The sequence below is a fragment of the Lissotriton helveticus genome, chromosome 6, assembly GCF_964261635.1.
Source record: "Lissotriton helveticus chromosome 6, aLisHel1.1, whole genome shotgun sequence".
Classification (NCBI taxonomy): Eukaryota; Metazoa; Chordata; class Amphibia; order Caudata; family Salamandridae; genus Lissotriton; species Lissotriton helveticus.
In genome coordinates, this window is record NC_136067.1 from 1,368,060,876 (window position 1) to 1,368,079,011 (window position 18,136).

Genomic DNA, 18,136 nt, shown 5'->3' on the forward strand with positions numbered 1-18,136 from the left:
CACATTTCGGTCACAAAACATTCGTACATACCGATGCGAATCAGTATTTAAAAGGGACGGCCAAAACACGCCCCTTCCAAATACTGATTCGCAAACCCAAAATGTGATTTGGTAACAGTTTACTAAATCGCAATTTCAGCTTTGTACATCAGAAAAGGAATTTTTGCGTTTGCCAATGGTCCAATTCTGCGACTCGGGCTGTTTGTGAATGCAAAAATGTTTCATACATCTATCCCTAAATTCTTTGAGGCTATTTGCAAAAGGTCAGCTAAGCTCTGGTATATTTAATGGCATTAACACTTTTATTTTTCCTGCTACTTGAATTTGATTTCAATTTTCGATGTCTTTTGTTTTTGGAATAGTTTTTATTAATCACTCAGTACATTTTAACTTGTAGTGTTACATAAGATTTGATTGCTTTTTTAAAAAACTTTAAGAAAACAAAAATAAACTTAGAATGATAAAACTGACATAATTCATAATGTTGGGACGAAGTGGAATGCACAATCTATTTTACTATTTCCTTACCGCAAATTGGCCTTGGCATCACTTTGGAATTTCTGTGAGGACACCTCTATATGCATGTATCCCCAAATTTAATTTATTGGAATATCTTTCCTTTTATGTTGAGGAGGGAGCTTGGCAGATAATTGCCAGGTTCGGACAGCCCCTTTTTGTGGATAATACAATAATCACTGGTATTTAGAATCTTTTCCAAATCCAACATGGCTGGATCCCTCAGCTCGTTTTATCAAAAGAGGCATAAAACATTTGAAAGTTGTAAGCCAGCTATCTTTCTTTAGGGCCAGCAGATCTATTTCCCCACATATCTACAGATTACATTTTCCACTGATATGTTCTTCAAGGGATAAATGCAGTGTAAATTATTAGTGTGACAAAATCCTGCTTTGTATTCTTTGATCTATATTTAAGCCTAGCCACCTCCAAACCAGAAACAACCTACTGCCACAGGATGGCCAGTAGGGCAGATTCATAATTCCTCCACTCTTGCTTATAGCAGTGGGACAAACACATCATCTCACAGACCTTCCTACTTGGTCCAACCAAATTGGAGGAGGCAAAGGAGGCTTCATTCATTATGAAATTTGACTGAACCCAAACACGTTTAACTGTATTCGAAACTGTGTTGAAATATATGATTGCAGTTTAAAGTGGGTTTCAATGTCTTTTTGTTTTTGTTTTCACTTGCAAGTCAAAGCTATAAAACCCCAACAAAACTAAAAAAAAATGACCTTTTGCTTTTGTTTTCACAGGACTACACCATCTTGTGCATTGTAGCAAATATGTCAGGAAAGTTTGCAATAGGTGTTGCATTTGGACTTATTTACCTGTATACAGCAGAACTGTACCCAACTATTATAAGGTATGTTTTTTCAAAATGTAATGAATATAATGTGATATAAAATGACCAAATAATGTAGGCAAATGTGTTAAGATTTGTAAAACACTGCTGACAGAACTTACATTGTGTGCCTTTCTACTCTTCTTTCTAATATTGTTAGACATTTCATTGAAGCGTAACTGTTTTCAATCAGAGTAGAAAAAAAACGGAATACCTTTTTTGGTCAGGGTAATTTACAGTGACCTTTTCACTTAAGGAGAAGGGTTGTGTGCTTATGCCTTACTTAAATGATGGATTGTAGCTCGAACTGAGGAGTACCAAATTGTCACTTCTTGACTTGTTGTGAAGTTCATTCACTACTTTGTTTCATGGTGATTGGTACAAAAAAGCACCCACATTTGCTTGTGTAATGCTTGTGTTTTTATGTATTATAGAGCAGAATAGGGTTGAAGAGGAGGAGCAGGAGCAGTCTGGCTTGTGATGGTTGTGATGGCTAAGATCTGGGAAGGGGAAGGCATCTCAAGACCACTGACCTTGAATCTTGATTAGAATGAATGAATGAATTTGGATTTATATAGCGCTAGCTACCCGGAGGCCTCCTAGCGTTTGCGGGGCGGAGAGACAGGGAGGCAAGTGCTGCTAGTGTGAGGTAGTGAAAAGATGAGTTTTGAGATGTTTACGGAATGCCAGCAGGTTAGGTTCCCCTCGGAGGGTGAGGGGGGAGAGAATTCCAGAGGTTGGAGGCATTCAGGGAGAAGGAGCATCCACCCCACCTGGATCTGCGTAATTTCACAGAGGTGGCACGAAACGCTGAACTGGAGCGCAGACTCCTAGGGGGTTGATAGTGGGTGACCAAGGACAGAAGGATGCCTGGGCCTGATTTCCACATAGCTTTGTGGGCTAGGCACATGGCCTTAAACTGTATCCTGGACCGGATAGGAAGCCAGTGGAGGTTGCTCAAGGCGGGTTTCGCTGTGTGTCTCCGGGGAATCAGGAGCAATAGGTGAGCCGCACAGTTCTGAATGACTTGTAGCCTCTGGATTGTGGACTGAGGGGCGCCCAAATACAGAGCATTCCCGTAGTCAAGGCGGGACAGTATGAGGGCTTGGACCACAATCCTCCTAGCCTGGAAAGGGAGCAGGGGAAGAATCTTTCTAAGCATTCTCGTTAGGCCAAAGCAAGTAGCAGAAAGCTTAGAGGCTTGGTGATTAAAACCAAGGGAGCTGGCCAGCCACACGCCTAGGCTCTTTTCTGCTGCTTTGGGATGGGCATAGGGCCAAGAAAAGTTGGCCAAGTAAGTGTTGGGCGGGAGATGGAGATTTGCCCAGAAACATCAGTTCGGTCTTGTCCCCATTTAGCTTAAGGTGGGAACGATCCATCCATTCGACTACCGCCTCTAGGCAAGTGCCAAGAGCGCCAGAAGATCCCTCCGGGTGGTTGAGTGCCACCATAAGTTGGGTATCATCTGCGTAGGTAATGATTTTGATGTCGAATGGAAAGACGGTTTCTGCCAATGGGGTCATATAGGTGTTAAAAAGCGTGGGGCTCAGGGACGAACCCTGGGGGACCCCACAGCTAAGAGGCCACCTTTTAGATGAGGCAGCTTCCTCAAAGACTTGAAAGAACCGGTCCTTTAGGAAGGATTGGAACCAGGAAAGAGCTATATTTGTCACTCCCAAGTTTTTTAGCCGCTCAAGCAGGATATTATGATCAACAGTGTCGAAGGCGGCACTGAGATCTAACAGAATGATAGCTTCTGAGCAGCCCTGGTCCAGAAGTCTCCTTGCCTCCTCAGTTACCGCCAGTAAGGCCGTCTCTGTCCCTAGTTGTGGACGGAATCCAGTTTGGGTGATATGAAGCAAGTTGTTGGATTCCAAGTGCTGCACCAGAGTGGAGTTTATATGTCTCTCCAGTAACTTGCTCAGCCAGGGTAGGAGAGAAATGGGACGGTAATTAGCCATGTTGGAGTGATCAAGGTTGGGATCTCACCTGTGCGCATTTCCATGCCAGGGGCACCGTGCCGGAGATGATAGAAGCATTTAGAGCATCTAAGATGACTAGGCGAATGGAATTGGTGACTAATGAGAGGTACTGTGGGGGCGGCGGGGTCAAAGGGGGAACCAGAGGTTACCCTGGAGATGAGGGTGTCTAGGGACTCAGTGTCTAACAGTGGGAATTCTCCTAAAGAGCAGTGTAGTTCAGGGTGTAAAGTGGTGGTGCTGTGATCTGTGGGCTCTGGTTGGTGGGGAGGGAAAGGCTGGCAGATCACCTGGATTTTATGGTGGAAATATTCTGCTAGGTTGTTGCCCCGGTCTGGGGCTTCCTCCGTCTTGGGAGGTGTATGCGGCACAGAGGAGAGAGACTTAGCGATGCGAAAGATCTCTTTAGGAGAGTTAGCAGCTGCGTTGATTCTCTCCTCATAGAAGTTGGTTTGGGCGGTTTTAATCTCTGCCTTGTACCTCCTAATTGTCTCTCCATAGTCCTGTTTCCTTTCTTCCGCGAAGTTCTGTCTCCATCTCCTTTCAGATTTTCTGCAAATCTGTTTAAGCTCTCCTAATTTAGGGGAGAACCAGGGTATTTATTTTTGCCTGAATCTCTTGTGCGCGCGTTTTTTTGGGAGTACAGTGTCCAATGAGTTTTGGATCCATGAGTTGAAGTAATTGTTCGCCATCTCAGGGTTAGGGTCAGTCTGGGTCTAGTGGTGTAGAGAACAGCGGTCCATTGGCTAAAGGAGAGATTTGACCATTTCCTATCGAGTGTCAGCATAGTGTTCTCAGGAGGAGAGGGGGAAGGAGTCTCCCAGACCAGGGGAATAAGCGAGTGATCCCTACAGGGGAGGGGGACGGGAGAGTCAACATAAAGATTCTGGTTGTTACTAAACACTGGGCCGAGGAGATGGCCCTTGTCATATGTGGGGGCAAAGCCTTTCTGTTTAATTTGAAGTGCTGCGAGGCTGGTAGATAACTCATTGGCCAGGTGGTTAGAGTGGTCATCCATGTGGATGTTAAGGTCTCCTAGTATTGTAAAATGAGCTGGAGTTAGGGCTAAATTGGCGACAAGTTTGGGAAGTGCTTTGAGGAATTGACCTATGGGTCCTGGGGGTCGGTAGAGCAGTAAGCCGGAGAAGGTGCTAGTGGGAGAGAACTACAGGGAGAAGTTCATGCACTCGCAGTTTGGTGGTCAGTCCGTAGATGACCGACAGCTGAAGTTGTCTCTAAATATTAGTATTGCGAAATGGTAGTCCACAGTTCTTTTCAAGTTATTTAGCTTAGGAACATGTTTTCTCTCTGCTACACACTTAGTGGATAGCCAGTTGTGACCTGGGATCTTGCTGTGCCTGCAAGCAGGCCCATTATATCAAACAAAAAGGCTCAGGGGAAGAAAAATGTTAAAAAATTGGAAAGATATCCAATATATTAGTTAGAGAAGCCCTTCACAACAGCCTAGTAGTATCAAAATTATACATTTATTTATTTTGACATTTCAAAAGGTTTTGTTTAGACATACAAATAATCTCAAGCAAGAAAAACGCTGGTATACAAAAAACAATACATATAAACCAGACAAGTGGCAACAACAATACATATCACAAAAAAGGAACACCATAAACATAAATACTGTGTCCTTATAATAAATTAAGCCACAGAGAAGCGTCGACGGCGTTTCGACCGATACTTTATTTAACGGTCATCTTCAGGACTCAAAATTGTTCTTGAGCAAGAGATCTGTACAATAAAAGATACAATTTTAACAATAATTCCTGATAATAAATTTTACAGTAATGTCAAAGTAGGCATCTCATGAAGAAAAGGGCGGCCGAGTGAAGGACAGAACCCCGTGAAAGAAAAGGGTTTTAGAAAAGATTTATGACCTTAATCCACACCACTAAGTGAAGGGGAATCCTTATACCAATGTTCATAAAAAACAAGAAGGCAAAATTACCTTCAACTTTAAAATGGGGGAGATAGACCGATTTAAAATTCAGGTCCTCCAGAATCACTGTTCAGTAACTAAAAATTACCAAAAAGAAACAAAGGTCACATAAGCTACAAAGGTAGGCCAGAAACAAACCAATGTAGCCTAAAGACTATTGCACTTACCGCAGAGAAGCGGGTAAATTCACAATAAAGTATAGCTACTTGATAGCATATTGTAGAAGTCGTCAAATCATTCAGCTGGCCACCTAATGGCCCGAGTGGTTATATAGGAATTTTCTCACCAACTCATCACCTGTAGGCTATTAAAAAATGCGAAACGTGAGTGCAGGATAGACAAGGCAATAAATAGTCCAAACTGCGGCAACAGTTCATCAATTGTGACCATTAACGGATATTTTGCCACTTACATTATAGTCACGTTAGTTTATCAAACAATACAACCGATATCTAAAGCGCCCATGCATCACGAAAAATAAGTGCAATAAAAACGCCCGACCTGTATCGCATCAAAACACACAACGCATGTGTAAAACGTGTGTGTCAAGTCCAAGCATTTACAGCATTTAAGCATACATAAAAATATTTAATTGCCCTCATTTCTGTGGACGCGTGCCAAAGAACTCGATCGTGACAAATCATGCAGTGTTTACGTGCCGCATTCTAAACACAGACGGCATAGAGACAAAGCTTACCGCCTATTCAGTTCAAAAAACTCCAAATGGTTTCCGCGTGCATGAAGCCGGAAATACGGCAAGCACGGTCGGCCAGATAGAAATACCGTCTAAGAGTTTTAGAAGAAGGACAAGCAACCTGCCAAAAGGCAGCGCCATCTTAGACTGGGCAAAAATACATCATGACGGCAATTATGATGTCCCAGTGAATGCCGGCACATATATATGTGCACGAAGAAACTTGCTATAAAGTATGCAAAAATAGAATAGCAATTCAATACGGGTTGTTAAGTAGATAATTGTATTTAAAACAATCAAGAGGGGACCAGACCTCATTGCCAACTTGAGGCGGGCAGAGTATATATCTAGATGTGTAGATAGAGAATAAAAACAGCTGTTTTCATCATAAGAGGTCTAGGTACACATATAAATAAAGAATTTTTTACCAAGGGGAATTTGTAAAAATAGAGAAAGCACACAATGACAATGAGAATATTAAGCATTTAGCACAAATTACATTTACAAAAGAGATTCCGTGAATATTCAAACATAAAATAAGCAGTTACATTAAAGGTGTATTTAACTCCAAATATAGAAAAAAATTGCAAAAGCAAACACAGTGTGTACAGTGGATATAGTACAAATTCAGATGATTAACCATAAAAATGCTATACATAAAGACATATAGTCATATCTGGTCAAAACAGGTATTAATTAACCACCACAGAATGGCATTGCTCAATTGAGTTCAATCCCTTATTCACACTGTCACATCGGAGTATCCACCGACACTCACTTCTATTCAGAATGTTTGAAATACTGCCACCTCTCACAGGGACATGGATAACCTCAATTATTTGCCAGCGCATCTCGGATGGGGCATGATTCTTTTCAGAATAATGCGCAACCAAAGGTGCGTTTTCAGTTAGACACCGTATCCTGCTTTTATGCTGTGGCAATCTGGTCTTTATTTTTTGGGTTGTCTGCCCAATGTAGATAAGCTCACATGGGCACCAGATCGCATACACAACATTAGTTGTGTTGCAATTGGAAAAATCACGGAGATCATAGGAGATATTCCCATGTATGAACTGTTTGGTGTTCATGCTTGTGTCACACATAAGACAGCCTCCACATTTATAATGGCCTACAACCTTGTCCAGGCCCCATAGAGATGTAAGAGTGGCGCCCTCTGCTCGAGGTAAGGCAGCCCGGACTAAATGGTTTCGAAGGTTTTTTCCTCTTTTGTAAGAGAATCAGGGCAATTCCTTGGTGATTCCAGTAGAAACCACAAGTGGCCAATGTCTTTTAATAATGGTCGAGATTTGATTGCTACGAGTACCAAACGTCGTGATGCATGGAATACGTTTCATCCGTTTTTTAGGTCTAGGGGTGAGAAGAAATTCTCGGTGGTTAAACCACGCTCTTTTCATTGATCGTTTGATCAATTTTCGAGGATAACCACGTAGTCAACTAGTCCACTTTGAATTTAAAAGGTGTCACTTTCAGTGGCACATGAATTAAACTCCACAACTAAGGCTAATGCTCAAATCAATACATTTAATTAAAATGAAGTATATTAGGCTCCACAAGGAAGACAGTGAGTGGTTACGTTTTTAGAGCATGAAGGTTTATTAAAACGTTAAAAAGGTTTACAAATCCAAATCATCTAATTAGTATCATTCAATAATCAATAAATGAAAGCATTTAGAAACTATGAAGTTAAAATCTATCAAGCCACATAAATGAGATGACAAATTAGTATGAAGTTGTGTTCCACTCTTGGGTTGCTTGTGTTCTGGTTGAGGGAGGCCCTGGGCAGGCAGTTCGGGCTGGACTGTTCCTACTGGAGCAACTGAAGCAAGGTCAAGACTGATTTGCATATGGCTGGGTCTAAACTGAGATGGCATGGTTGGCAAACGAGCAGTGGGTTGGAATGCTACCGCAACAGATTGCCAATGATTAGACTTATTGCAAGCATTCCTTCCATCAACTTTTGTGTGTTTGATGTATTGCCCTAAGTGGCAAGGATATGCCTGGACATGGGTCCCGTGGTCACTGTGGCACTAGAACAAAGCTACACCTGACTGTCAAGCCCCAATCAGGGCTAACCCGGTTTGGGTGGCTTGTGTTCTGGCTTAGGGAGTGCCTGGCATGACAGTTCAGGCTGGACTGTTCCTATTGAAGCAGGGTCATAACTGATTTACATATAGCTAGGTCCAAACTGAGGTGGCATGATGGGCAAAAATGCTACCCCACACAATTGCCAATGGTTAGGCTTGGTGCAAGCATCCCTCTTATCACCTTTTGTATGCTGCCGTAAGTGGCAAGGGTATGCTCAGATGTGGGTTCTATGCTTACTGTGCCCCTTGAATCAAGCTACACCCGACTGAGGAGCCCCAATAACCGGTCTGGGGTTGCTTGTGTTTGTGTTCAGGGAAAACCTGGCTGGCAGCTCAGGCTGAACAATTCATATTAGAGCAAAGTCAAGACTGATTTGCCAAAGGCTGGGTCAAACTTAGGTGGTATGCTGGGCAAAAGAACAATGGGTTTGAATGCTACACTGAGCGATTGCCAGTGGTTAGGCTTACTGCAGACATTCCTCCTATCAGCTTTTGTGTGTTTGATCCATGGACAGGCTCGCCTTTTGTCTTGGGACAGCCTACTTGTGGCCCACATTGTGGGAGAGGAAGGCTTCACTTATCCGCTGTGTAGTGGTAGTGGGTGGGAGTGAAAATGCTGAGAACTGTGGTAATTGAATTCACTCTGGAATGTCTTTCTGCAGCTGCCCTATTACCTCCAAATCAGCGATGCTGAGTCATGAGACTTAAAACTGTGACAACTCTATGATATCATTTTTGAGCAAACTGTCTACACCTTGTTTCTGGTTTAAGCTGAGGACATTGAAAATGAACTCTGGATGAGCTTTCTGGTCAAACCTTTTTCTCTGTGAAGTCGGGAAAACATAAGAATGAATTATTTGGATATGTATCATTGTTTCATACTGAGTATGAGAAATCTGGGTGAATCGAAATTACTGGGCCCCAGTTGTGATATCTAAGGCCTTTCATGCCTGGTTTCCCGGGGCTCCGCTACTGCAGACCCCCACAATGTGGAACAAATAGTAGTGATGCATAGCAATCCAAGCCTTACGCGGGGGAGGTGCTGTGGGTTAGAAACTAAGAACTCAGTAATACAACAAATAACACAGTAAATAATTGTACAGACAGAGCTGTTTCTTTAAAAAGGAAAAAATACATGCAAAAGCAGGTGGAAAAACCAATGGGAGCACGGTTTAAGGGGGCTTCAAAAACTACAAGGGCACACACTAATGAATGATCACAATACTCAAATAACATCCTAAATGCGGACTCGATTCAGTGGTTCTGAGTCAACGTCAACGGTTTATGATCCAGCTGCCCCATAACCCTAGAATTATAATACCTTCATAGATGCCAGTAACAATCATGTAGCATAAAATTATAAAAATGTGAGGCTTTGTCATAGGGTGTTAACCATACTGTCAGCAGTAGAATATAGACATTTCACCTTTATTAAATATTTCAGGATGTTACCACAAATATGGATGTATTTTGACTTTCAATATTATTTCATACCTTTTTTGGAGCCACCTATGCAGTGGCTCCACTGAAAGCAATGAACGTTGCCAAGGAGGTACCATGTTTATTGAGTCCTCTTGGGAAAGGTTTTTTGTTTTAAAAAAACAAACTACCAAAGCAAGCTAGGGATCATTGTTCAGGTTCTCCATTTTATATTGCGATCCTGAGAAGGGAAATATAGTGATTGTAGTCACACCGCCTCAGGTATAGCGAGGGCGTAGTTGACAGGCAACCAGGTTTAAGTTGGCAGAACCAGTTGATATTCCCCTTGTGTAAACCCCAGTGCAAACAGCCCATTTAATAAAAACTGCCTCACACAGCTTACAAATGGATACCAACCCTTTTGGGAACTGGTATGTGATCATTGGTTTACAACCACAATTGCAGTTGCAAACAACTGGTAAATAGCATTGCGAATAGTAAGTAGAATGCATTCCCTTCCTCCTTTCACACTGTCTCCATCCTCCGATTCGCAGCTTCTTTTCCGACTACCAAAGTAAACTATGTGCATTGTGACTAGCCTTTTTGTAGTCGCATAGCCTGTGATGTTGTGAGTTGCAGGCTTCGCAACCCTTAATTTACAACCGAAAAAGGTTGTACATTTGTCTTGAAGTTATTATATAGTACCTGCCTTGTATAGACCATGATTTGTGGTAAATGGAACTTAGCAGACTGCAGTTTGATAGGAATTGATAGGAATTGTGGTGATAACACGCCTTCTTTTCTCCAGGTCCTGACTACACAAGAGGCATTAGCCTAAGTGTTTGTTTGTTGGCCTGTATAGATGTAGATTTGAATAATACTTGAAATCTTTGACATTACTATTTGATGTATTGTATGCTTTTATTTATTGCCAACGTGTACAGTTTGCTTTCTGTGCTCGCATCTATTACTTTTAAAAACATAACAGCAAATAAGAAGAGATCCATGATTTGTAAGAAAAAAATGAATTGCAAAAGATCTTAATAAAAAAGGAAATTAAATCCTACAAGTAAATAGTCTCACTAATATGGAGAACAAAAGTAAAAACTGAATGACACTGAGTTACATCGGTTAACACTTACAGATAGGTGGATATTCTACTGTGGCCAGCAGGACAAAAAAGCATACTTTGCTAATCAAATGGCATGACCAACTAGTCGAAAGAAATGCTTCTGTCAAAATACTGGATAAAAAGCCCGCGGCCTACATCCGCGTCATAGGCACCGGCCTAAATTTGAAGAGGACTGCCGGAGGAGCACCGGTGGCTGTCCTGAAGCGGGGGCGCGAGGCGGAGCTGAGACGCCTGGAGGCGGGTGAGTGGTGCTCTGGCTGCCCCCCCCTCCCGCCCGACCTCGCCCCTCTAGCGACCACCCGAACAGAGTAGCTGGATCCCTTCGCCGGTAGAGCCTATGCTCAGGAGGCCGTGAGGCCGGGACCAACGCCGGCCAGACCTGCGCTCTTGGCAGCTCACTGCGGCGCACACAGACTGAGGACACTTCTGCTCCCGCGCCAGCGGATATAGCCCACGCTTGATCTGGGGGCCCTCCTCCTGCTGTGAAGTACCTATTCGACCGTCGAGGGAGCCTGGGACGGGTGTCCCCGAGGGGCGCCTTGACGACTTGGGAGGGGAGAGGCCTGACTTCCTTGCCTGGAACACTGACCGATTTCGCGGCGCACCCCCTCACCTGCGCTAGTGTGTCCCGAGGTGGTGCCCCCTCACTGACCCATAATGAGCGGCAGGGGTACTCGGGGGTCCCAGCAGGGCAAGCTGGACAAATTTGCTTACGCCAAGGACTTTCCCCCGCTGGTGGAGCAGAAAAGGACAAGTGCTAAGGGCGCGGAGGGCGGCGCGGTCCCCGCCATAACGTTGGAGGACATCATGGCAGCCCTGACTCAGGTCCAAACCACGGTTGGGTCAATCTCGACAGATGTCACACTTCTGCGGGCGGACCTACAAAAATGTCGTCGAGGGTTTCTGTGGTGGAGCAGGTCACCACGACCCTCACCTCGGACACGGCATCACTGCTGAAACGGGTGGCAAAATTGGAGGATGACAACAAATTCCTAACAGACAAAAAGGACGACCAGGAAGGGCGCTCCAGGCGCAATAATATCCGCCTTGTTGGTCTGCCGGAATCGGAGGGGGGGCCTGCCATGGACCCTATGTGGAAGACCTCGTGAAGAATGTGCTGCAACCGAAAGGCCTGTCCAAATTTTTCTCGGTGGAGCGGGCGCACAGGGTCCCGGGAGGGCGTCCACACACCGGGGCACGTCCGCGACCCGTTATAGCGCGCATATTTAACTTTAGAGATCGCGATTCCATCCTGCAAACGGCGAGGTCCGCGCCACCCATAAAGATACAAAACTCTGAGGTACTCATTTTCCCGGACTACACGACGGCGGCGGCGGCGAAACGGAGAAGTTTCATCGAGGTGAAGAAAACGTTGAGATCTCGTGAGTTGCCTTACTCCATGCTCTTTCCGGCGCGCCTCAGGGTAGTGGCTGATAAAAAAACTTGGTTCTTTGATACGCCGGAGGACGCACACGACTGGCTTGAGGGATGGCGACCGGCTGGAGGCCATGGCAGACCAAACAGCAGGCGCAGAGGGCAGGGGCAGGCCAACGGGCCTGACCAGACTGGGCAAGAGGAACGGACCGAGGCCGACCCGGCTGCAGACTCTGGGGAATGAATCCTGTTGCCTTCAGGGAAGTACCTCTGTTTTTTTGCTGTGAACTATAAACGGTGAACTGAACTTTGTCCTACTGATGCTCACCCCCCTTGTTATGCTACTGTGACTTTATAATTGAGCTGGGACGTTGGAACAGTTAGGGGCTACTTGGTCCTCCTTGGGCTTTCACCCCCCCCTACGCTTTTGTAAGCAATGTTGTTTCCTGATGGGGATTGTAAGCACTCTGCTGAGTTGGGGTGGCGGGCAGTTTGGAGTCCGCGAAGCAGGGAGGCAGGGAGGGGGGAGGGAAGGGGGGTAAGTTTTCTGTTGTTCGTTATGTTTTTTGTTGATGCGATACACCATATTGCACTTAGAGGCACACTGTCTGGAACCACAGAAACAAATATTTGTCGAGTTGCCACACTGATCCAAGATGATGGGGGTTGACGCACACACAATTCCGCGGGGAGATGAGGCTAGTATGACGCCTTCTCTTTCGATACTCTCCTGGAATGTCCGGGGCCTTGGGGACAAAATCAAGCGGGGTCTGGTCCTGAGGAGCATTAAAAGGGAGGGGGCTGCAGTAATCCTCCTACAGGAGACGCATCTCACCGGCAGGGCCACGAAAGCAATGGACAGGTGGGGTTTTAAGATGGTGGCCCACTCCGAGTTCACTTCTGGGTCCAGGGGAGTCGGTGTTCTAGTGAAAAAACAGTTCCCCCTCCTCATACTGTCGGCCAAGTCAGATACGGCGGGTAGGTTTGCCGCTATACACGCACAATGGGAGGGTAAGCCTGTTAACATCGTTTCTGTTTACATCCCACCTGCATTACAAGCGATGGCCCTATCGGACCTTAGCACTTTCATACTGGGACTCCCTGAGGGAGATTTGCTTCTTGGAGGTGATTTTAATTTGGTAGCTGATAGCCGCATGGACAGGGCCCCCCCGAAATTGGCACCAGCAGGTACAACACGACTGGAGGGCTTCCTGGCTGCTATGGGACTGGAAGACCTCTGGAGGAAATACAATCCCCAGGACCGACAGTACACATATCACTCCAGTGTACACAACACTCTCACCAGGCTTGACTATTTCCTTAGCTCACCGGGTGGTCCGGGTACTGTGTCCAAGGTAGAAATAAGGCCGCGTGGTATCTCTGATCACTCCCCGCTACTGCTTACCTATGCACATCACCAACCCACACGGCGTCGGATTTATCCGATCCGCGCTGCATACCTCCAAAATTCTAAGATCAGGAAGGAGCTGAAGGTGGGAACCAAACAGTACTTCCGAGACAACACAGGCTCGGTGTCATCTGCCTCCACTCTGTGGGAGGCCTACAAAACAGTACTTCGGGGACAGGCAATAGTCTCCATTACAGCGCTTAGGCGGGAGGGTCGGGCGGAACTGTTGGCTCTGGAGACAGCGATGGCTGGGGCAGAGGCGAGGCATGCGGCGGACCCAAACCCCAATACAGCACACACTTTACGAATAGCTCAACATCGTCATAAAACACACCTGACGGAGGAAGTCAAGCTGCAACTGTCGGCCACACGACACAAAATTTACGAAATGGGCGACAAAGCAGGCAAGTTGCTGGCTTGGCTGGACAGACGTGACAGGAGAGACAGGTGGATAGCACAACTGGCGATAGGGGGAGGGGACCCTATTAGAGATCCTGCTACAATAGTACACGCACTAGCTCGTCACTACGAAACAGTATACGCGTCGGAGTCTACGATCTCAGAAGACGAAGCATACACCTACATTAGAGATCTTAAAATGCCGTCACTGACAGAGGAGGAGGCTCAGGCCCTGGACGCAGACCTAACGACCGGTGAGGTGCAATTGGCGATTAAAGCCCTGCAGACGGGTAAGGCACTGGGACCCAATGGAATACCAGTTGACTTATACAAGCAACAGGCAGACACGCTTGCACCACACTTGATACGTATGTTCGCGGAAAGCTTAGAGGCGGGGGAACTCCCGCTGGATCAGCGCACGGCTAAGATTGTAGCAATCCTAAATCCAGGGAAACCAGCTGACCTCTGCACGTCGTACCGCCCAATCTCACTCATTAACGCAGAGGCTAAAATACTCGCGAAACTGTTGGCACAACGCCTCACGTCCCATCTGCCCAAACTCGTGCATAAGGACCAATCCGGCTTTATGCCGGGCAGGAACACAGCGCTTAACTTACGCAGAGTACACGGTGCGCTGGCGCGCGCGCAGTATCTCTTAGAGCCCGCGGTGATATTATCCCTCGACGCCCAAATGGCGTTTGACACGGTCCACTGGCCCTTTCTATTTGCGGTGCTACGTCACTTTGGTTTCGGCCCAAAGTTTTGCTCCTGGGTCCGTCTGCTGTATGCAAGACCAATGGCGCATGTAGCCGCTAATGGCCACATCTCGGCAGACTTCCCGTTGTTTAGGGGCACGCGCCAGGGCTGCCCACTATCCCCATTGTTATTTGCCATGGTCCTTGAACCTCTGGCCGAGTGGATTAGGTGGGAGCCGACGATCAGTGGTATCCGCTGGACGGATGACTGGGAAGATAAAATTTCCCTGTACGCCGACGATGTTTTAATATATCTCACCTCGCCCAAGCGCTCGATTAACACACTGCTAGATGTCTGCACGGCATACGGAAGAGCTTCCGGTTATTCAATCAACTGGTCCAAGTCCACCATGTACATACTGCGCGGCCCTGCGCCGCGCTTGCCGGACTCATGCCCGCTGCGGATCTCTGATGCGGGGTTCAAATACTTAGGGATATACGTTACGGCTGACCCTGATGTTTTCCGCACACACAATCTACAGCCCCCTCTTGACCGCCTCAAGCGTGACGTCCGACACTGGGCGTCACTGCCGCTGACACTATTAGGTAAAGCGGCCCTGTTCAAAATGATGGCCCTGCCACGCTTCCTCTACGTTCTAGAAAACACACCTTACTCTGTCCCCCCTGCGTACTTCAAAACCATCGCGGCGAACGTCTCGGTGCTTCTATGGGGCACCAAGCCGGCCCGCATAGCGCAATCCAAGCTCACGCGCGGCTGGTACGACGGAGGCATAGCACTCCCGGACGTCCAACTATACTATTGGGCGTCGCAGTTAAAGACCGTCAACCAATGGCTTCATCTCCCCAGTCAGAACCAGCTCTAAAGGCAGACAGAGCACAGTTAGGGCTCCCTGGCATGCTGGCCCCCCTGTATGATAAAACGTTGATCTCCACAATGATCGGTCCACTGCATCACACGCTCGTAGTGTGGCATGCGGCGCTAAGCAGGTTAAAATGGCGGGGCGTGCTGACACAACTGACCCCGTTGTGGGACATAAAACAGCTGGGACGACTGAGGCACTCCAAGGGCTTCGACCGCTGGGATGCTATCGGCATCTCGACCATTGGAGATCTGTGGCAGAAGGGGCAGGTGCTACCGTTTGAGACGCTGCAACAGCAATATGACTTGGCGCTGACAGAACGTTTTAGGTACACACAGGTGCGGCATGCGTTGACAACAGCGTTCAAATCCGGAACAGATATCCCAGAGGCATCCCCGCTAGAAGACAGGCTCCTGACTGACTTTATGCCTTCGAAGGCGACATCTCTAACCTATAGGAAACTGGTAAATAACTTACCCGACCCTCTAGAAGCCCTGCGGGAGAAATGGACGCATGACTGTGGTGACATTGATGACTCAGAGTGGCAGGAAGCCACTTCATCCCCGAAAGAAATAGGTATTCCTTCGCGTCTTCGCCTAGTCCAACTCCGTATACTTCACAGATCATATTTGTGAGAAGTTGGCCTGATGTGCAGTGCTCACTATTCTAGTGATCACTATATATCAGTCCAAACAACCCTTATTGATGATTGGTTGTAAGTCAACCTTATAGACCAGCTATCCTAGTAGCATGGATACGAGCAGTCTAAGGCTAAGACTCTAGAGGGCGTGTTAAGCCAGCTGTTTTACCATCACATTACCCCTTGAACACCCAGTGAAAGGACACCACACAAGTGTTATGAAAATAAACAATGTATTTATTAGAATCACAACAACCCTGTACTCTTTATGAGGACAGGGTGCTAAGCACACAACAAAACTCTTACGAAAATACTTTTAAGTTAGCACGTTACACAAATGCCCGAGGGGCACGAAAAACCATATACGCTAAAAGTGGAATGCGAATTACTAGCAGGTAAGTAACAGTTCTAATAGGCTTTGGAATCGCTAGGACTGGACTAGGGAATCGTTAGATTACTACTAGGAGGCCTAGGGGACTCGGGTGCAGAGTGTGCACTCTCACGCGGGATGCGGGACAAAGTCTATGGAAGCTAGAATTCACAAAGTTAGTGTTCACGGGCGAACCCGACCTGGTAGGGAGAAAATGACAGTGGATCCTGACCCTTGGATAGTGAGGCTATGCTGGGACACCGGAGTGCCGAAGTTACCTAGCCCAGGGGCTGCAGCTGCATAGGTCTGAAAAGACGTCGGGGATCTCGTTGCCGGACCAGGAGCCTGGAAGGAAGAAGTTGCTGGCAGGCGACCAGTGAAGAAAAGTTCGATGGATCCAAGCCTGGATCAAGGAAGAAGAAAACCTGAAAGCAGAGGGGACCAAGTTCTTGAATCACTAGCCAGTGATTAAGTGGGCACCAGGATGGCACCGGGCGAAGTCACCGCAGTCAGGTGAGTGGGCGCTGCTGGACTCTGCAGTCTCTCGGACCAGGAGGCGTTGTCGGCGACCAGGGTGGAGGTGCGAGCTGTCCCACGAAGGATGAAGTCGTTGGCGTCGAAGTTACCCAGGATTGGGCAACAAGCCTTGGCTAATTCAAGCCCACGCGGTGGACTCAAAATGGCGTCTTGAGTGGACCAGGAGGGTCCAGGGTGCTCCTCTTCTGGGAGGGAGCAAGGGCCAGTCTGGAGCAACCAGACCAGCAGCAGAAATGTCGTCGGGCGTCGTCAGGAAGGCCACAAGCCAACGGGCTAGTAGCCAAACAACGCGGTGAGCAGCGGAAAGCAGAAGGGCCCCACGCAGATCGTGGAGATGCTGGGGGGCTGCACTTCGGAGCTGGGGCTGCTCAGAGTCGGGGCTTCTCGGACCCCAAAGCACTCACCAGTAGGTTACTCGGCGGGCTTGCTGGAAAGAAGTCGTGCAGTCTTGCAGATGGCCGGTCCCTTGAGGTCTCGTCGCACCCACGGTTCTCAGCTGGGCTGTAGAGGTGGGTAGAGGTCAGAGGTGCCAGGGAAGCCGGTTCTCGTCGAGCTGGGCAGTCTTGATCCGGAGGAGAGACTTGCAGCAGACCGCAGTGTTCTTTAAGATGGTGCCTGCGGATGCAGGGTGACTACTCCTTAGTCACAAGGGAGAAATCTTAGGAAGAAGTCTTGAGTTCCTTTCGTGGAAAGTAGTTTCAGGATTCAAAGATGATCTGATTTGGAAGGGGGCCAGTCTCTACCTTTATCCTGTAAAAAGGGGCTGGCACGCGACTAAGTCCTGCCCTATGGGTGGGACTAGGAGGGGGGTGGTTACACCCACTTCCTTGGCGGGCTTTTCCCCAGCACAGGGTCTGGAGTGACCCTGGAACTGGTTCCAGCCGGCCTATGCACAGTGAGCACCGGGGTGCTACTTGCAGTCACCTTCCTCTAAAGCCCTGCCTACCTACAATACACAAAACCCTGTCTGGGACGGTGCTGGCACCGCCCCTGGCAGGAAACCCTTTGTCCTTATCTCCTGCTCTGGGAGGACTCCCAGCAGCAGGAGGGCAGACTTGTGTCTCGGTGGCAGCATCCATTTTGTGAATGCTAAGGCTCTGTCTGACTTTTACCCGGGTTATAGGTTACAGGCATGTCGTGTCCCTCTAGAAGGGTGGAATGCTAACCCCGTCGCCAGAATTGGCGA

The 18,136-nt window shown here is 47.3% G+C and overlaps 1 protein-coding gene across 1 annotated transcript in view; it reads left to right on the top strand.

Moving 5' to 3' along the window:
- The first annotated feature begins 1,268 nt into the window (after nucleotides 1-1,268).
- Nucleotides 1,269-18,136, top strand: part of LOC144763484 (solute carrier family 22 member 16-like) — a 67,024-nt gene continuing 50,156 nt past the window's right edge. The window contains exon 1 of the mRNA XM_078649120.1: nucleotides 1,269-1,384. Within this exon, the coding sequence (XP_078505246.1) occupies nucleotides 1,305-1,384 (80 nt within the window). The 5' untranslated portion in view covers nucleotides 1,269-1,304. The remainder of the gene's footprint in view (nucleotides 1,385-18,136) is intronic.